General features: G+C 48.0%; 7 protein-coding genes and 1 non-coding gene across 8 annotated transcripts; 5 read left to right on the plus strand and 3 right to left on the minus strand.

Moving 5' to 3' along the window:
• Positions 1-393: 393 nt before the first annotated feature.
• On the plus strand, positions 394-1,521 carry ASPZODRAFT_144754 (hypothetical protein; the record flags this gene model as incomplete). The annotated part of the gene is made up of 1 exon (XM_022725039.1): positions 394-1,521. The coding sequence occupies one exon, from the start codon at positions 394-396 to the stop codon at positions 1,519-1,521; it is 1,128 nt and encodes a 375-aa protein (XP_022579320.1).
• Positions 1,522-2,407: 886 nt separating this feature from the next.
• On the minus strand, positions 2,408-3,183 carry ASPZODRAFT_18374 (hypothetical protein; the record flags this gene model as incomplete). Its single annotated transcript, XM_022727202.1, has 2 exons — positions 2,408-2,970; positions 3,045-3,183. 2 exons carry the CDS (start codon positions 3,181-3,183, stop codon positions 2,408-2,410), a joined length of 702 nt encoding a protein of 233 aa, XP_022579321.1.
• A 1,354-nt stretch (positions 3,184-4,537) lies between these two features.
• ASPZODRAFT_134951 (hypothetical protein) lies at positions 4,538-6,364 on the minus strand. The gene is made up of 5 exons (XM_022723668.1): positions 6,247-6,364; positions 5,887-6,175; positions 5,518-5,815; positions 4,755-5,453; positions 4,538-4,681 (listed from the first exon to the last, which is right to left on the minus strand). The coding sequence occupies exons 2-5, from the start codon at positions 6,122-6,124 to the stop codon at positions 4,669-4,671; spliced, it is 1,248 nt and encodes a 415-aa protein (XP_022579322.1). The 5' UTR covers positions 6,125-6,175; positions 6,247-6,364; the 3' UTR covers positions 4,538-4,668.
• Positions 6,365-6,551: 187 nt separating this feature from the next.
• On the plus strand, positions 6,552-6,659 carry ASPZODRAFT_t109. Its single transcript has one exon. It is a non-coding gene; the product is annotated as a tRNA-Phe (tRNA).
• Positions 6,660-7,151: 492 nt separating this feature from the next.
• ASPZODRAFT_70952 (hypothetical protein) lies at positions 7,152-9,965 on the plus strand (the record flags this gene model as incomplete). Its single annotated transcript, XM_022729710.1, has 2 exons — positions 7,152-8,580; positions 8,641-9,965. The coding sequence occupies 2 exons, from the start codon at positions 7,152-7,154 to the stop codon at positions 9,963-9,965; spliced, it is 2,754 nt and encodes a 917-aa protein (XP_022579323.1).
• A 936-nt stretch (positions 9,966-10,901) lies between these two features.
• ASPZODRAFT_134956 (hypothetical protein) lies at positions 10,902-11,568 on the plus strand. Its single transcript, XM_022723669.1, has 2 exons — positions 10,902-11,002; positions 11,100-11,568. The coding sequence occupies exon 2, from the start codon at positions 11,114-11,116 to the stop codon at positions 11,471-11,473; it is 360 nt and encodes a 119-aa protein (XP_022579324.1). The 5' UTR covers positions 10,902-11,002; positions 11,100-11,113; the 3' UTR covers positions 11,474-11,568.
• ASPZODRAFT_153684 (hypothetical protein) lies at positions 11,556-13,398 on the minus strand (the record flags this gene model as incomplete). Its single annotated transcript, XM_022726004.1, has 4 exons — positions 11,556-12,451; positions 12,520-12,900; positions 12,971-13,270; positions 13,326-13,398. The coding sequence occupies 4 exons, from the start codon at positions 13,396-13,398 to the stop codon at positions 11,556-11,558; spliced, it is 1,650 nt and encodes a 549-aa protein (XP_022579325.1).
• A 941-nt stretch (positions 13,399-14,339) lies between these two features.
• Positions 14,340-19,411, plus strand: ASPZODRAFT_121282 (hypothetical protein). The gene is made up of 10 exons (XM_022721283.1): positions 14,340-14,730; positions 14,794-15,673; positions 15,769-16,813; positions 17,249-17,366; positions 17,424-17,932; positions 18,034-18,070; positions 18,142-18,277; positions 18,350-18,699; positions 18,770-19,034; positions 19,090-19,411. Exons 1-10 carry the CDS (start codon positions 14,420-14,422, stop codon positions 19,108-19,110), a joined length of 3,672 nt encoding a protein of 1,223 aa, XP_022579326.1. The 5' UTR covers positions 14,340-14,419; the 3' UTR covers positions 19,111-19,411.
• The last annotated feature ends 162 nt before the right edge of the window (positions 19,412-19,573 follow it).

Genomic DNA, 19,573 nt, shown 5'->3' on the forward strand with positions numbered 1-19,573 from the left:
AACGCTCCCTCATCGCACAACTCCCGCCATCCCGCACACTGCGATGACCCCTCTACTAGCACTTATCGCATAGTCCACCACACTCCACGCCCGACTATACCCCTCAAGTTAGCGAATCGTTCAGCGTGAAGCCATTTTTACGGCGGTTCTGTTCGGTTCTCTCGGTGACCAACCAGGCTGCAACAGCGCTTGCTGCTTCCTCGGCCACACACAACACGAGAACGAGGTTCGCTGGCTACCTGTGATCTCTCCAGCTCTCCGATTGTCCTCGGTCACTAGCTCGACAACGTGTCGAGAGAGACAGGGTCGGCGCTGGTCAACGGCCTGGATAGGCTGGACCTGAGCCAATTATCCGAATCGACGCCGTCGACGTCCGTGACCGATTCTTTCGCCATGTCGTCGTCGGAAGGAGCCCCGGAGTCATGGATCTCCTCGTTCTGCTCACTGATGGGGCATGAATTCTTTGCCGAGGTGTCGGAAGATTTTATCGAAGACGACTTCAATCTGACGGGGCTGCAATCCCAGGTCCCCATGTACAAGGAAGCTTTGGAAATGATCCTGGACGTGGAACCAGAGGACGACGATGAAGAGGAAGAGGAGGAGGAGGAAGAGGAGGAGGATGAAGATGATATGCTGGGTGACGAAAAGCCCCTCGGTTATCGGAGAGCGGGTGATCGGAGGCATGCTCGCGTCGCGAGTGACCTGAGTGTGATTGAGAGCTCTGCCGAGCTGCTCTACGGCCTGATCCACCAGCGATACATCACGTCACGACCGGGGATCCAGCAGATGTTCGAAAAGTACGAGATGCAGCATTTTGGCGTCTGCCCGCGCGTGAACTGCAATGGTTGTAAGGTTTTACCCGTTGGACGGTCAGACACTCCCGGCCAAGAGACCGTGAAGCTCTTCTGCCCGAGCTGCCAGGACGTCTACACTCCGCCCAACAGCCGCTTCCATTCCGTAGACGGTGCTTTCTTCGGAACAACTTTTGGATGTCTGTTCTTCATGACATTTCCGGACCTCGATATCGGGCCTCGTCTCAACAACGTTCTATCTCCGACCTCACCCCTCGTGGCCAACACGAACCAATCTCGCTCGTCCTCTTTGAACTCTTCTGCAGTCGTGACTCGCGCATCACCAGAGTTACCCCCCCCTAACCAGCCAACTGAGATCAACGGAACCCGCACAGTCAACTTCTGCACAGGACTGGGTTCAGGCAAGATCTACGAATCTCGGATCTACGGATTTCGCGTGTCGGAACGCGCCCGGTCGGGTCCCCGGATGAAATGGCTGCGTATGAAGCCAACAGACATCTCGGAACTGGATGAAGTGGTAATCTTTCACGCCGTCCACGGAACATCCGACACCCGGGCAGACAACGGTGGAGACACCGATATGAACACCCTCCCTGCGGGATCCCAACAGTCGGCCGTTGGAAAACGGAAAAAGGCCCCGATGCGGAGACGCCGACAAGTCGCTGCCAACCCGGATCAGATGAGCATAAATGGAGGGGAGGGTGGCTAGACAGACTACACCGCATCGGCACACTTCGAAGAAGAAAAGAAAAAGAAAAAGAAAGAAAAAAAGAAACATGTACAGATTGCAAGGTTTTGGACAGATGCAAGACAGTAGATGTGTTGATCTATTGCCTGTTCTTTTTTTTCCCTTTTTTTTTCTTCTCTCATCTCTCCTTGTCCTTTTCTTGTCTGCTTATTTTCTTCTCGCTTTTTCTTTATTCTAACAGCATGAACACAATTTTCCATACTAAATCTCCAACGCATCTTTGAATGTCTCTTCGAAATATCTTTCTTTCTTCCTTTCTTAAATTCGTGGCTATCTATGCGATTTGCAGCCACGCCATATAAGCATAAGCTTCCAATGTCTTCATCTCATCTACGTCCTAGCTTAACCCTTTCGTCCCTCTCAAGAGCCACCATATTCAAATACATAGCTACATGTTATTTAAAGCAGGACATCTCAGTAGATAGCAATCACAAAGAAGAAAAAGAATCAGCAATAAGGCGGGGTTTGACTATGAGAAATTCTACACTAGATAATGAAAAGTTCCATCTCAAATTCACAATCATGGTCATCTTGTATCTTCTCATAAACAATGGTGTTTGGTATTCTGGCAGGAACTGAAATTTACAAAAAAAAAAAAAAAAAAAAAAACTGGAAAACGCTAGAGCCTTGTGTCTATTGCTCCATAGAAGAAGAAAAGAAGAAGGCAAGATCATGACTTCGGCAGTGCGGTATGTTATCCAATGAGACGAAGGTTGACCTGCAGATAGAACTGCGAAATGGATATCATTTGGTGAGAAGATTAGCTTTGTAAGGCCCGGTCATGCACAGCTTTCGGGGCAAGAGAGTGAAGTAGTCTCTTTTTTTTTTTTCTAGATGAAAATGCGGTCTATTGCGGCCGCGGCTGGGTGGAAGTGTATGGTTCGAATCCGGTCAGGGCCGGGTATTCCATTCCGAGGGGGGGGTTCATAGTGTTCTCTTCCATGTAGTAGTACGTTTGCGCTGACGAGGCGGTTGATGGCATTACTTCCGGCAGCATAGACGATAGGTGGCCTGCGTATCCGTTCGGAAGGGAGATATCCTCATAGTAGCCGACCATGGGAGGTTCGTAGACCGGTGGTTGGGGGTATAAAGTATGGTTGTATAGGTCAGGCTGAGAATAGGGAGGATAAGGCTGTGGAGGCGAGGCTGAGAGCTGCTTGGCGAGGTGGTAGGAGAAGATTGCCTCCTCGTCTTGTCCGGTAGACCTTTCAAATTCTAATGAGGTGCGAGGCGGCTGAAAACGTTGGTTCTCGTCCGAGGTAGACCGTTCAGGCGTCCTTTTCTTCGTGCGCGATTTGAAGGCTTGCGCCTGCTTCGGTCGAACCGAGTCTTCGTGTCTTCGTTCCGGTAATACGGGTGTGGTTGCGGCTCTTCCTTCTAGATCCTCAAGACGGCGCTTCATCTTTTGCCCTATATATTGATGGCAATTAGAGTTCCATCCATAGTTGGTAGCGCATATGTTTTCATGAGGAATCTAGACTTACGATAGTTTCGCTGGGCGATTCTGTTTTGTATCCTGCGTCGTTCAGCAAGGTCCGAGATCTTAGTCCAATCTTCATCCGGGTTCGCGTTTGGGCCAAAAGCACTGCTGGTGCTATGGTTTGCGAAGGTTCGGGGGTCCATGATCGGATGGTAAGTGTAGGTATATAATGCGTTCATGTGAGAAAGCAGGCTCTATTTTTCGAACTTGATTTGGAAGTTCGAATCGACGAGGCAGGCAATTGAGTAGGAGGCAATGTGAGATGATGGTTCATCTTTCAACCAGCGACGACCGGAGGGGATAAATATGTAGCTTTTATGATAGCTGGGCCAGCCCTTGACTCCATCCTGGGCTGTTAGCTCGCCGTTGGATAGCCTTAAAACATGTCCGTGCTTCGATGTTGGAGCTCAGCCAGAAGCCGGAAATAAATGTATGTATAAAGGGAATGGCAGTGCTAGTACTCTTTTAAAAAATGGTTTAAATTGACCATCCTCTTGAGAGTTCACCCGTTAAGCAGCGAAAGGATTCATAGCCTGTCCACTGCGCCATAGCTTTGAAGGAGCCGGCCAATGGGCCCCCCGTGTATGGAGTAATCCAACAGCATTAAGGGTACCTAGCCAGACGGGAATTGGCCAGCGTCGAGGGAGTTCCCAATTGGCCATTGCCCTGGCAAACTGCTTCAGCGTAGGGCTGATGGAAGGGCCAACACGCCAGATCAGGAAATGGAAGGCCTGACTCCGCCTCCTCGACGTCCCTGATTTGCTCCGCCTCTCTGCATCGCCTTGGGGGCCGCGTTATATCATTGGAGAGCTCGACTAATACACAGATTAGCGGTCTCCATTTTATTAGATTACCTCAGTAATACCTTTACCTTTTCTTTGAAGAATAACCCCGAGTCCGTAGGGAGTGGTAGTCCTGCTGTTTGATTTGAAGCACCTGGTCAGCCCCATAGCCGCACCTGCCACCAACTTTCCTGGTGCCAAAACCGTCGGTTATTAATAGAAAATGAAAAAGAAGCATCTGCCGTCCAGCCCTGTAGGAATATTACTTGCCTTGAATAATCTGCATGGATTTTCTCCTAACTATAATCAAGGGAACTAATGTCCACTTGCAACCCCACGGGGCCCGTTTCCCTGCCTCAGGCTTTAAGGGATTCAGGGTTAGAGGTTAGGTAGTTAGTTATCTGTTGATTGACAGAGCTTCTGCAAGTCAAGGAGTTTATGGTTTTCTAATTTCAATACTTTCAAATTGTTTATATGATTGGAGAAATGACTGTATCTCTGCAAGTATGAATGGGACCTTTCTGTAGGTAGAGAAGGTTCTGATCTGTCAGGGCTTGTCTGATGCTGAAGTGTAACAGGGGGCTGACAGTTAAGCATGCCCAGCTGGAAAGCACATGACCTGCTGACATTGTGACAGTTGACCCATCAGAGAGTTTTGATTGCTACCTGATAATTACGTAGGAAAACATTATCAGTCTATAATATTGACATTGGGCCTTTCTAGATTAATTGATTCGCTGCTGCTAACCAAAAGAGGAAATTTGAGATAGATTAACAGAGATAGGGTGTCTCAATAGAGAGACTAGACATACTGCGCCACTTATTAACACCTAAAGGGGGGAGCCTCTATACACGGTAGCTATTGGCGGAAGAGAAACGAACGTTAGCGTCAAATTTGAGGTAGTCTTTCAGCTCCAGGAACAGGGTCTTACCTCCACTGGTGCTCCTCGTCACCGTATTGGATATCCTCGATCCAGTTCTTCATCGATAGGGCAATCTCGCCGGCTTCCTCGTTCTCCTTCAGACCGCAGTCCACCAGGTTACCCTTGTAGCTGATTTTGCGGACGGGGCTGACGATCGCAGCCGTACCGGCTCCGAACACTTCCAGCAGTCTTCCCTCCTCTGAGGCCTCCACAACCTCCGACATGCGCATCTTACGTTCGGAGACAGCCCAGCCCTTGGGCACCAGCCTCTCCCGGGCCAGCCCCAGAATAGAGTCTCGAGTAACTCCTTCAAGAATAGTTCCATCCAGGGGAGGAGTCACCAGCTCCTTCTGACCAGTTTCCTTGTTCTTGACAGCAATGAAGAGATTCATCGTACCAGATTCGGTCACGTACTCTTCTTCGCCGAAAAGCCACAGATTCTGCTGGAAACCACGGGAGGAGGCCTGAAGTTGCGGAACAACGCACGGCGCATAGTTGGCACCCAGCTTCTTGTCGCCAACACCGCCAGGCCACGCGCGGACAGCGTAATCAGTGGCTTCCAGGGAGATGGCCTTGAAGCCGGTGGGATAGTATGGCCCGACGGGGCTAGCGATGACAAACAGAAGAGCGGATCCCGGGGGTCCGACGCCCAGGGTCTTCTGGGTACCGATCATGGTTGGTCGAAGGTACAATGAGTATCCTCGTCCCCTGCATTCAGTCAGTCAATCCTACACATGACACGCTCTAATCCACGACCGAAGTCACTACTAACTCTGGGACAAATCTGCTGTCTAGCTTCACCATTTCTCCCATCATTTTGATCAATGCCTCGCCATCGAAATTAGGGAGAGCAATGCGTGCGGAGGACTTGTTTAGTCGTGCCATGTTCTTGTCAGGGCGGAACAACCGGACCTGACCATTCTTGTCCTTGTAAGCCTTCATGCCCTCAAAACACTCAAAGGCATAGTGGAACACGCATGTAGCCGGATCCATGCTGAAGTTCTGGTATGGGGTGATTCGAGGCTCGTGCCATCCATCCTCGGCCGTCCATTCGATACAAAGCATGTGGTCTAGAATTGTGCTATTGTTAGTGATTGGACATGGATGTAGAGCAGAATAGCTAATTATTTTTTTTTCATACCAGTGAAAGTCTTTCCAAAGACAAGCTCTTTGGGAGGGATCACCTCCTTAGGGGTGGTGGTCTTGGTGATAGACAGCTTAGAAGCGTCAAGCGCAGCGAGCTGGGAGGCCGCGGCAGGAGTCTGGCTAAAGCTTCTCTGCCATAGCCGATTCGCACCAGATCTGTTCAATGGCATCGCGCGAGGTGCGGTATATCGAGGCAGCGCTCCACGGCGCGCCAATTGCTGTAGCGACTTCATTTCGGCTTATCTTTTGTGTTGCTCGGAAGGCAGAAGTTGGGGCAAAGACACCTGAAGACAGAGAGGTTCGTTAACTAACAGCGTTGATAGGAAGGTTGGTTTCAATGGGATAGGAAGCGTACTCCGCAGTTTTATAATTGCCAAGTAGATAGAATCGATATGACTCTTTCCGATATGACTCTGTTGAACAGACGGTGAGACACCGAAAATTACAAATGCGGAACTCACAGGAAGGTCCCGGTGACTCGTATCAAACGCCGCCAGACACAGTAACCAGTCAGCTGTCCTCGGCTCAAATCCGACATCGGAAGAATGCATCACGTGAACCGGGGAAGAGCTCCCAATTCCGGATGACTCTTTGGGCGTCGACTTTCAGGCGCTTTATGATTCGTTATTCTCGACCGTTCTTACATAATCATATGTTCCTGGGGCAGTGGCGTAGTTGGGAGCGCGTCAGACTGAAGCTTTAACTTCATCACAAAGGATATCTGTTCATCCTATCTGAAGGCCACCGGTTCGATCCCGGTCTACCCCATTTATGTTTTTGTTTTTGTTCTTTTTGCTTTTTTTTATTGGAATAAATAAATCTGTTTCCTAGGCAGTCGAGCTTTTTCTTGCTCTTAGAACTGTGGTTTTGACCTGTTCCTGACCAGCTAGCTTCCTTGCCTTTCCGAGTACATACTAAGTTAAGTAACTACACAACGCACGTGTAGGAATATCATGTGATTTGGCGATAAGGGCCCGCTGTCCGTTATTCATGCCTGATAAATGACACTCAATGTGAGGAGTAGCGGAGGGTTGGTTAGCTGAAACCCCCTGAACAACAGCAACATTGGGTATAATGACTTGGCGCTGACATCCTGACCAAACCTAATAAAGCTTTTCTTCTCCTCCTTCTTCTATTACAGCTTAAAATTGGACTTAGCTGCAGCTTGTGGGACGCGATAAAGCGCGATCATCCATAACTCCTAGCCGCCTCCTACCATTATTATCGCCCGTTCTTGATTCGGATACTTTTTGTATCAAAATGTTTTCCTCGGCGCTCAAGTCTTTCGGCTCTAATATATCAGCAAATTATCAAATTTCATCACATCCAAGCGTGTGCTCCGGTCCGTGGAAAGTTCATGATGCAAAGAAGAAATCCACCGACACGGCTGCGTCGGTCTTCATCTTCGAGCGGAAATTCCTCGAACCGCGCTCGGGTGGACTTGGTGGCCGCTCTGGCTCATCGGCGAAAAAATTGCAAGATGAGGTTGTTGAACGACTCAAGAGAGAAGCGGGCAATCTAGCACGCCTTAGGCACCCATCTATCCTGCAGGTTCTCGAGCCCGTGGAGGACACGCGCGGCGGTGGTCTTATGTTTGTGACGGAGCCTATTACAGCCTCGCTGGCCGGTTTGTTGCAAGGGAAAGACCAGCAAGAAGGCTCGCGAGCAAGTCGTCACACCACCGAGGATTCCAGTCGGAGACGAGCCGAAAATGACTTTGAAATCGATGAGCTTGAAATCCAAAAGGGTCTTTTGCAGATTGCAAAGGGCCTTGAGTTCCTCCACGAGTCAGCCGGGCTCGTTCATGGAAATCTCAACCCCGAAGCCATTTATATCAATGCCAAATCAGACTGGAAGATATCCGGGCTTGGATTTGCCGGTCCCGCCGCCGGATCAGAGACTCGGTCGACTCTTCCTCCTTTAGCCTTGTCTGAAGTTTTTTATCAAGACCCACGACTCCCTCAGGCTGTGCAACTGAACCTCAATTATACTTCACCAGACTTCGTTATGGACTCGAACGTGACGCCTAGTGCAGATCTATTCTCTCTCGGGCTGATTATTATAGCTCTGTACAATTACCCTCATGCGTCTCCGCTGCAAGCGCATTCGAATGTCAACACGTATAAAAAGTTGCTCAGCTCCCCCGCCACCACTCCGTCGCAGGGCAATTCATATCTTTCATCACGGCCCCTGCCTAAAGACGTCATTTCACACGTACTACCTCGATTAATCACCAGACGACCGGCGCAGCGTATGAGTGCCCGAGAATTCCAGCAATCGCAGTACTTTGACAATGTGCTTGTTTCTACGATACGCTTTTTGGAGTCTTTGCCGGCGAAGAACCCCAGTGAAAAATCTCAATTTATGCGCGGCCTCCAGCGAGTGATCCCCGAGTTTCCAGCGTCTGTGCTGGAAAGAAAGATCTTGGGGGTCTTACTCGAAGAGACAAAGGATCGTGAGCTACTGTCTCTCATCTTACAGAATGTGTTCTTGATTCTGCAAAAAATCCCTAACGGACGACGGGTTTTCCCTGAACGAATCATTCCTTGTCTAAAAGAGGCTTTTATACATGATCAACGCACACCAGCGGCCCAAGAGCGAGATTCAAAAAAGGATGCTGGCCTTATGGTTGTGCTTGATAATGTGGGTGTTATGGCAGATAACTGCTCGGGTAACGAGTTTAGGGACGGTGAGTATATATAACATAAAGCGGGTTCTCCATGTTTAACAAAAGCTGATGTTGTACTAGATATCTTACCATTCATCCGCTTGGGACTCGACTCACCTGTACATTCTCTTGTGGACGCTGCACTGAAGAGCCTTCCTTCGATATTGCCAGTTCTTGATTTTATAACTGTGAAAAATGAAGTTTTCCCTCCGATAGCGTCGACTTTCAGCAAAACTAGCAGTCTTGCAATCAAGGTCCGCAGCCTAGAAGCCTTTGCTGTGCTTTGTGGGGGAACAGCAGAGAAAGCAGATCTTGAAGATGACCTGACTGGTATAGTGAAAGAGAACAAACCTGCCTCTAAATCATCCATCTTGGATAAATATACTGTCCAGGAGAAGCTCGTCCCTTCCTTGAAAGCTATCAAGACAAAGGAACCAGCGGTCATGATGGCTGCCCTGAAAGTGTTTACTCAAGTTGGCGCTCTCGCAGACACCGATTTTCTTGCACTGGAAGTTCTCCCCATTCTCTGGAGCTTTAGTCTCGGGCCCCTTCTAAATATCCAGCAATTTGGAGAGTTCATGAGTCTGATCAAGTCGCTCTCAGCCAAGATTGAACGGGAACAGATTAGGAAACTGCAGGAGCTTTCTTCTACAGGAAGCTCCTCTGGCTTCCGGCATGGCGCAGAAAACAACATGAAAAATATGAATAAATCTGCCCAGCTCGACAGTGACGGAGCAAGAGATAATTTTGAACGCCTTGTTCTTGGTCGAGACACTGCAACAAGTAACGGGCAAGAAACCGATCAATGGGCAACCCTTGATTCGAGTACAGCAGCTACACAGAAATCAACTCAGCCATCATCGCCCTCGTTTACCTGGACATCTCAAACAAACGCACCGGTAAACAGAATCAGCTCGCCGGAAAGGCGAGACGTTTCTTCGGTACAAGCCAACTCCAACTTCCGTTCCATCACACCGGACTACCATATGGGCTCCTTCCCGTCTCTCGAGCCTGCATCAGCACAAAAATCTTCACTAACCTCGCCGTTCCCCGCCTTACAGCCATCTACTTCCATATGGAACTCTTCCAAGCCAATAGGTCATCAGGTTCCTTCTCCAGGACCCGCGTCCAACCAATCTCTCTCGAGCTTGGCTAGCATGCAAAGCATGCAACCCTCTATACCACCCATGACCACGCAAAGCTCAAATTATTCTGCGTTTTCTATTCCTCCGCCTCCGTCTTCAGGATCCACGTCCAGCTGGACCGGAAATCTTGCCAATACGAATATGGCTAGCCTCGGTGGCTCTTTTGGAGGAAAGCCTGCTATGAATACTATCCAGCCGTCCCAATTCCAGCCACCGGCCTCCCAGAAAACAGGGTTGGACAAATATGAGAGCTTATTATAGAAATGGGGTACGTCTATATTGTGTGGTCAGCGGTGCATTGAAAACTTTCTCTCCAAATTTGCACCCAGGCTTCGTTTAACATAGAATAGACTCCATCTCTTGTTCTTGGCTGTCTCTCATCAAGCCATTTTTTATGAAATACACACTTTTCTTATCATATATGTTTATTAAAAGCCATGTCACATGTACCTCCAAGCAAGTCAGCTTATCCCGGCGATTTTCAATAGGCCTAGAATATAGAGATGATACTCAGCACTAGGTATATATTAATAGATTAGGTATAATACTATGCCTTTTAAAGAATTATGAGTAATAGTAAGAAGAGAAACCCCTTGACTTCTAGTACTACTATGCAAGGCGTTCTTGTATGTGGAGGGTTATTTAAAGAGTGTGTGTGACTAGTGAGCTAATGAGACAGCATTAGAAATATTATTATCATAAAGAGTGTGGATTGCGCTAAATCTATGTGATCTGTTACCCTTACACTGTTCCTTCTTCAACTCGGCGAGCCCCTGGAGAATGGGTAGGCATGTTGAAACAATACATGGCATGATTAGTTGATTTTATTCACATCATAGTTAAGGTGTAATATATCAGTGTTTTTGGTTGCATTTTCAGGCTGACACTTGTCCCACCAATATATTCATCTGATAGCAGGCTTCGTCGACCAGTCTCCTCTGGGAGTTGGGGCGAAGTTCAGGGACTATGGTATCAGCAAGCGCCAGCAAGTGTGAAATCCGCCAGGGGATAGATGATATGGCGTAATCATCTCGCATGATACCAAGGCTCTGGTGGATTCCCACGGACATAGGAGGGCGCCATTCATATCGTTTTTCCTATCCAGCTTGTTAGATTATATCTCCTCACCGTCCAAGTAAAAAGATTGATTAATAGGCGCGCGTCAAATTCTGCCTTCACCTGAATGATTGGATGTGGGTTTCTTGAAATCGTGTGGTTTCCACGTAATAAGATTATTAGGCCGTCGGTTACTGCCTCAGTTGCTGGAGCTGAAAGTGCAAGTCCTTTTCCCCAAGTGAATATAAAAGGGCACGGTATGTCAGCTATGGACACGAAGGACCGTTCTCTCCAAGCAACACCATACACCCATCTCATTTGAACATATCTGATCCTTACCAAGTACCTATAAAATGTCGAAAGTCTTTAAAGCTTTCAAGAAAGCGATCGTCAAAGAGGGCGAGTTCAAGAAGTTTTTCAGAAAACACACGCCAGGAAGCCGTATCTTTCCACCGAAAGCAGGAAATAATGACGCCACGTTTCAGCTCCGATTCGATGCCGGGGAAGTTGTTAATGGCATGAAAAACGTTTACCTTCAAGTCAACAGCCAGGCCACAAATGATGCACTCAAGAAGTTCCGTGGGAAGCACGGCACGCACGCGAACATTGCCACGGCGCAAATCAAAGAAGACACGCCACCAGAGGAGCAACAAGATGTCATAAACGATATGTTAGATCAAATTGAAGATCAATTTAAGGAGATAATCAATTAGAGGGTAGTTCACCAGTGGCCAAGGCAGTTATTCATTCCATATCTACACTGAACCAGGCTGACATGAGCGGAGTTTGATTCCTTTAAACGTTTTCCAAGAACGGCCACATCCTCCGGGCGTCCTGCGGGGACATGTGTTTGGACATTTCCTTTATGTATTTTTCGAGGGCCGACTTGTTACGTTGCTGAATTTCGGTAATATCCAGCTCCGGAGATATCCAACCATCAGCATCTGTATCTAGATAGCTCCTTGCAAACTCCTGAACGTCGTGCCAATCCCGATATTCCTGAAATTCTTGTTTGATTTCCAGAAGTTGCTCTTCCGTAAATGAGATAGGACACCTTCCAGTAAGGCCTAACACACTCCACGACTGATAGATTTCAGCTAAACAGGCTCGAAGACCTATTGTGCCTTCCTTTGAGGCTTCTCCACAACGTATAAATATCTCGCGGAAGACAGGCGGTAGGTTAATAGAGCGATAGACGTCACGATTGTTATAAAGAGAGGAGCGTAATTCGTAAGATTTGGTAATCAAGGCATCATCTCTTGTAGAAATTGCAAAATTCTTTTCAGCTATATCTAGCTCGTCAAAGTTGTGAGGTAGCTTTGGTTGAACGGTGCCGCAGATATAATCATCATTGGGCTTCAGGAATTGCGGCCAGGTTGCTTGTAGGAACAAAGGCCCAACAGATATTGATTGCCAGTCGATGATTGAAACAATCTGTGTCGGGTCATCCTCTGAAACGTAGATATTTCCTAAATGTAGATCCGTGTGCCATATGATTGGTTTCGAAATCGAGGAAAGGTCCTTGTGGAGCGATTCTAATAGGTTTATAACCCCCATAGCAACTTCAAGATCAGCCATCTCCTCGTCGGCCTTGCGGCGGCGATGAGGGCGATTATCTGTCTTTTGGTTGTAGGAGATTCGAGATATCTCTCGTTTTATGACGTCATGACCATAATCGCACAGAGAAGGCCCTGTAATTAATAGCGAGGGGTTAATTCAGTTGTCAGAATTGAAAAATGGGAAAGGCATCGCTACTTACAAGGGCCCCTGCTGAAACCCGGCGTCAGGGTTCCCGAATGAGATTCAATACACCACGAACGGTCCGCTGAGGGCCCGATGCAATAGGATTGACTTGGGTCGATATCCATGGGAAGTGGATGGCACTCGCTCCCGCTCAAGCATGACTCCCTCAGATAGAGGCTTCCAGATACTGGAAAATGAATGGAGGCTAGCTGGCTCTCCAGCGTTACAAGATGCTTCGTAAGAGCAAGCTTCGACTTTCCATCCATTTCGCCCCATTTTTTGTAAAGCTGGACTCCTGGCGCCTTCTCCATGATTATATATTCGCTACCAACACTGTTGGTTGAGTCACAGTCCCACGCCAGTACTCTAGGAACGGGTATCGACGTATGCTGTTGTACTTTATTGTACGAGATATATTAGCAACTTTCACAGCCTGTAGAGCCTATCAATCGGGATATTTGAATTACCATATTTTAGTGTTGCCACCTCTGATACTGTTGAGTGCTTAGGGGGTCCAGCCAGTTTTGACGGCAACTTCGCAACTATTTCCGATCCATCCGCTTTCCTCATCAAAAGCGCTTTGCAAAAACCGCCTTCCATTTTTTCAATGGCGACAATAGGCGATTTAGTGCCCCCGACAACAGCCGCTGCAGCGCAGAGCTGTGGGATGTCAAACTTCACGTAGCGCTGCCGATATTGATGTTCTTCGTCTATTAGAAAATGGCCATTGGTGTACCTGTACAACTCTTCTTCGCTGATAGGGTCACCTATAAGGCAATGTAAGCCAGCCGAAGCAACGAAGGAATAATTTGGCCCACGCACCCCGACATGTAATCGTCACGTTTCTCACATGCTTCGGTGGTTTGCGGTGAAACAGAGTACGGACTGCAGTCATTCTGAAGATGGAAGCGCCATACAATAGTAACATCGAGTCAATAGTGCAGAGGGTTAAATAATAGAGAGGTTGACCCAGAGAAAACACAAGAAGCCAATATATTGTCTGGATAGAATGAAGGGTATGATCGCGATGCTAACTGGCCACTTTATGGATAGTATGATGGATGGTTTGTCATACGGGGACAAATAAAAGGGATTTAGGTACGTAGTAATCAGAACTCCAGTTGCCGTCGCGGGATAGTTGTGGAAGCACCAAGTGGTGGCTTCGTCGTTCGTTGTGATAGAGAAGGTACTGGTTTATTTTGGCATGAAACTCGACGCCAAGGACCCTTGCCAGATGACTGGCCAGCTGACCTCCACCGTGCCAAGTTCCAATTGGCAGTAGTGCATCAAAGCCGGAAGCAGAGCGGATATTAGCATTTTCTTGTTGGACAATTGTAGCATTTGCCTTTGGTTGTGGGCGGGTAATTAGACTGACAATCATGCTTCAAAGCGGGCGCTAGTTTGGTACTGATACCGGCGAACCTTCTACTACATACACTTTGCTGTGTCTTCAAAATTGCACATATATTTATTATAGCAGTTTTAAATGGGCCTGGTATATAAAGACAATACTCAGCAATAGATGTATACCTATAGACTCAGGATAATTTTATGCCTTATAAAGAATTAGTAGTAAATAATATAATATAAGAGAAGAACTCCCCTAACTTCTAGTGCCAATACTATGGATGGTAAATTTGTCGGCTGTATATAAAATCCACATGATAGTAGTTGTCATTAGTATATTCATGGTTATAGAGGATCTAAAGCTTCTTGATAGCTTATCAAGAAATATAGTTAAGCTACTATGACCAGACTTGGAGCTTTATCCTGGTTGTTGCGAAACAAGTGGCAAGTCAGCAAGTAAAGTATCCCCCCACTATTAAAACCCCGCCAAAGCTCATGAGAACGGGGTAGGTAATTGTCAATTCCTCATAGAGTATCCAATTTACTCTAGGTCTACCATTAAGCACTATATGAGACTATATAGAGCTTGCCTGAGGCGCATATCACCGGAACATCGTTTCATCACCCTCCGTTGGTTACCCCTCCTCACAGGTCCCCAACAGCTCGTTCGATTTGGCTCCACGTCTCCAGCAATCAAACCTGTACCCTTTAGCAACTCGAACGTGTCTTCAGTACTGTTCCAAACAGCAAGGATGGACGAGAAAATCAAACAGCACTATCTTGCCGATTCGCCTCCGTCTGTTGTAAAGCTGGAAATCAAGTCGCATTTCGACAACCTCAAGGATGGCAAATCAAGGAAATACGCCCATTACATGAGCAGGTATGTTCTTCTAGATGAATTGTATGTATGAAATCTCGAAATTGAAAGCTAATAATCATGTAGGGCTGCCTTTGAAGGAACCCGGATCACTCTCCGCCAGGTTTCGCCTGAAGCCGAACCAATCTATGATTTGATCCTTGTGTTATATCAGGCATGTGGTGGAGATTGGAACAGCCTGGCTCAGAAGACCAATGTTAGCGCTGAGGATCTTCGTTTCTTTCTCGAATACGCTGCTCAGTTTCTCGGCAATTGCGGTAACTATAAAGGGTTTGGTGATTCCAAATTCATCCCGAGGCTGTCGGAATCATCTTTTCAAGCGCTCGCTGCGGCCACGCCAGAGACACAGGCAGCTTATGAGAAAGCAGCCAAGGCTGGCGGTGGAATTTACGAAACCAATGAACAAGCACTCATGCATCTGGGATATGCCGACAAGGGCCACATGACTACCTATTACCCTGATTCTCCCTCAATAACCAAGGATGAAATCACTGCTGTAGGGGACTTTTTGGGGCAGAAAGATCTTCCCCTGGAGAACACAAGATTGAGGAAGACCTCATCTGGCGACTATGAGTTGCTCATTGCTTCCGGAAGCTCGGCACCGTCAATCCAGGATCGAGACCTTGGTGATCAAGACTCATGGGAGCTGGCGGGGAAATTGCAAGGGAAGAAACTCCGTCTGGTATTCGGAGATTATGAGAAAGAGATGGCCAAGATTGCCTACAATATCAAGCAGGCCGAACTCAACGCGGCAAATGATAACCAAAAACGGATGCTTGCATCTTATGCCAAATCTTTTGACACCGGATCCATCGAGGCTTTTAAAGAGAGTCAAAGAGTCTGGGTCAAGGATCAGAAGCCGGTTTTGGAAACAAACCTCGGCTTCGTGGAGACGTACAGAGATCCTCATGGGGTGAGAGGGGAATGGGAAGGCTTTGTGGCTTTGGTATGTTGTAACTCCCCGGCCTTTGAAGATGATGGCATTTTCATCAACGCCATACATGCTTTTTTTGACATGCAGATCGATGCTTACAATTCAAGGTCAACATGGAACGTACTCGTGCCTTTGGGAAACTCGTGGACAGCGCAGAGGGGATGATCCCCAAGCTTCCTTGGGGTAGGGATTACGAAAAGGACAAATTCCTGAGCCCCGACTTCACGTCTCTGGAAGTTCTGAGCTTCCAATCCTCCGGCCTCCCTGCAGGCATTAATCTTCCCAACTATGACGATATCCGCCAGAACTTGGGCTTCAAGAACGTCTCGCTTGGAAACGTACTGAGCGCCAAGGCTCCTAACGAACCTATCCCCTTTATCACCGAGAAAGATCTTGACGTCTTCCGTCGGTGCCGGGATGCAGCCTTTGAAGTGCAAGTTGGCATACATGAACTCCTGGGACACGGAACTGGCAAGCTCTTGCAGGAAACGAGCCCCGGAGAGTACAATTTTGATTTTTCAAACCCACCAATCAGCCCGGCCACCAACAAGCCTATCTCAACATGGTACAAGCCAGGCCAGACCTGGAGCTCTGTGTTCGGTGCCATTGCTTCTTCGTACGAAGAATGTCGCGCAGAGTGTGTGGCTATGGCTCTTGGCTGTGATTTTGAAATCCTCCAGATCTTCGGCTTTGGTGACGGTAATGAAGATCTGGCGGGCGAGGCTGGTGATATCTTGTTTGCCTTATACCTTCAGATGGCCCGAGCTGGCCTTGTCGCAGTCGAGTTCTGGGATCCAAAGACCCATAAATGGGGCCAGGCACACATGCAGGCACGCTATAGCATCCTCCGAACCTTCCTAGATGCTGGCGACGACTTCGTTCGCCTTGTCCACCAAAAGGAGGATCTTTCCGACTTGGAAATCCACCTTGATCGAACCAAAATTCTCACTCATGGGCGTCCCGCAGTAGAGAGATATCTGCAGAAGCTCCATGTCTACAAGAGCACGGCGGACGTCGATGCCGGACAGGAACTCTATGATAAAGTCACTTATGTGGACGACTGGTGGGGAACCAAAGTCCGTGAGGTTGTCCTCAAGAACAAGGTTCCCCGTAAGCTATTTGTTCAAGCCAACACAGTCCTAGAGGGCGATAGTGTCACTCTTAAGGAGTATGAGCCAACGCTTGAAGGCTTGATTCGGAGCTATGTGGAACGCAGCGTCTAACATGCAGCAGGGCTTCTCTTGATCTACACTTACCCATGCAAAGAAATGTTTCCAAAGCTGGACATACCGACTGTTTCTCTTTCAATATCCAATATTACAGAAATACATAAATGTAGATAATTATCATCTTGCAGAGGGCCTGGCAAATCACAGTAGAGGATCCTGCAGGCCAGGCGCTTGCTTCTATGGCGGACAACGGACCCTGAAGCGCCCGCCCCAAATGAACGGCTGAGATCAACCTAACTCCCACCCTCCTGAGCACCTGCTGAATATCAATCAGTGATCACAGCTACTTATACCAGGACATTCTATTATTGGCTATAAGGTATATGATAGCTGATATTATATAAGAATTCCTCCTAAGACTGGTTTTGTGATTATATACTCCGCCCTCTATATGCAGCAGCTATCCTCAAGACAGCCGTGACCCGCTTGCTTGCTACCAGCTTCACCACTCCAACGAGGTTTCTCTTGAGCAGCCAGTGACCAAGTGGTTACTCAAACAGGCTGCACTGGAAATTTTTGGTTCTCTCATCCAGTTTCACCACCTTGTCGAGGCCACGGTACCCTGCTGGCTCGCCTGCCACGGCGCGGCCCCCTCAAATCGACTCCGAAGCGGAGGCCGAATCGCATACAGCAATCCCTCCGCATTCTCCATCCTTCAAAGTGTCCTCAAACTCCTTTACCTCCCGACCTCCGCCCTTTTCGTCGCTCTTTTCAAGCTCTACCCAAGACCCCAATCACGTCAAAACCGCCGTCACAGTAGCCGAACCCGCTCCTGTCACGTTTGTTCTACCACCGCCGCTCGAAGAATCGTCCATTGCGCCTGATCCTCCGTCGGTTGTTGCGGAGGTCAAGACACACCTTGCAGCAGACAAGAAAGAAAACCTTGGCAAAAATTCAGACGACTCGGAGCCTCCGCCGCCGTACACAGAAGGATCCAGCCCGATCGAATCGTTCACATACGTCATGGCTGCAGCTGGAGGTGCCTCTAGTATCATTACGCAGGTACAACAAACGGGGGGGCCGCCTATAAATACTCTTGGAGGTATGCTTGATGATCTCTGGGACAGAAAAATACCACTCTTGGGAGAAGCTGGGTTGTGAATTTATGCAGTTATTGTATGCTGACATGCAATCTCGAAACAGATATTAATGGAGATGAGCATATTACTCTGGATCTTCGGTAAGGCCTTGAGTTTCTACTTTCTGATTTTCAGGAAGAATGGTTATCAATTGCTTAACCTTTCTAAACAGGGGAACCCGATTCACTTTGTCTCGCGATGAGCTCCTGACTCTGCCTGAGTTCGTTTTGCTGTCACTCTTCCCCAATGGTCTTCTCCCAGATGGGCACATGGGCGGATTCCATGAGGGCGATGTTTATCCGATCGATGTAAGTGCGCTACATTGACGGTGCCTTGTGCCTTATGGTCGGTCCATTTCTAATGACTAATGCTTTTTCTAGTATGATCCCACGTCTCTCCAATATATGCTGGACTTCTTCCGTTCTGTTGCCCAGTCGATACCTACAAGTGCACCGTCTGCGTCCACTGCACCTGGAATGGACATGCCTGACTCCATGCAAGCGTCAGCCCGTGATATGCTTCAGGATCGAGCTGGCATCATTGTGCTTCGCGAAGACCTCGATTTCTACACAATTCCGCCACGATCAGATGTCGGCCATGTCGAGATGGTTGCAGTCAAGCGTGCCGCTGGCCGAGCATTGCTTAAACAAGATGGCATATTTTCCGGGCTGAGAAAAAGTACCGAGGTGGGCTCTACGGAGCAACATCTCATTGAGATGCTGACTGCTGGGTGGGTTACCGCTGCTTTCATTCACTGATGGAGCTCTTAGAAGGATTTATTTTGCTGACTGCGGCTCTAGTGGTTTTGACCGTGAAGATCAATGGGGTCACCGTGCTCCAGAACCCAATAAAGCAGTGATCTGCAGTCTAGCACTGGCCAAGTTGCGCACTGATATCAAAGGAGATATATCCAACAACAATGTTGTGGGAATGGCTCAGAAGCTACTTCTCTTCTGGAGAAAGCCAGCTAGGCGGTGCTGGTGGGAGGGGGTCGAGCTGGAAGACATCGAAGGCGTCGAAGGAAAGCTCAAGGTCTGGGTTCGAAGGGTGTGGACTCTTGAAATGGTAAGCATCCCGTGAAACGATGTAAAGTGCCACGAGACTAACAAATCGCTTGTAGAGCGTCATCGGACTTAGGTGATTTCACATTATTTCACCATGTACTCGTCGTCGATTTCCATTTCCCTCATTGTTTCCGTCTACTTTTCCCGGATCTATTTTCTCGAGTTTCGCATGTCCCCCATCTCCTATGCGTATCCCGTATCCCGTATGCATACCACTTTCTGTACAATTGTCTCAAACCTCCATTCTCTTTGCTGCCGAAACGATGATATCCTTCCTTTGAGACTTACTTGGACTGGCGTATTGGATCCTCAAACGCGATGCTGCTGTTGTAATTTGTTTATAGTTGGCAACTCTACAGAAATACAGACAGATCCCTTACAGAATCGAGCCTTATTCATTAATACATAAGTAGATAGCATTATAAACAGGCCTTACAATAGTTACTAAAGAATTGCTGTTACTCTGAATAAAAGCACCAAGATTCACATATTACAACTGCAATATCACGTGACAGGCGGCTGGCCGCCTTGCTGGAATGG

The sequence above is a fragment of the Penicilliopsis zonata genome (genome assembly GCF_001890105.1).
Source record: "Penicilliopsis zonata CBS 506.65 unplaced genomic scaffold ASPZOscaffold_13, whole genome shotgun sequence".
NCBI lineage: Eukaryota > Fungi > Ascomycota > Eurotiomycetes > Eurotiales > Aspergillaceae > Penicilliopsis > Penicilliopsis zonata.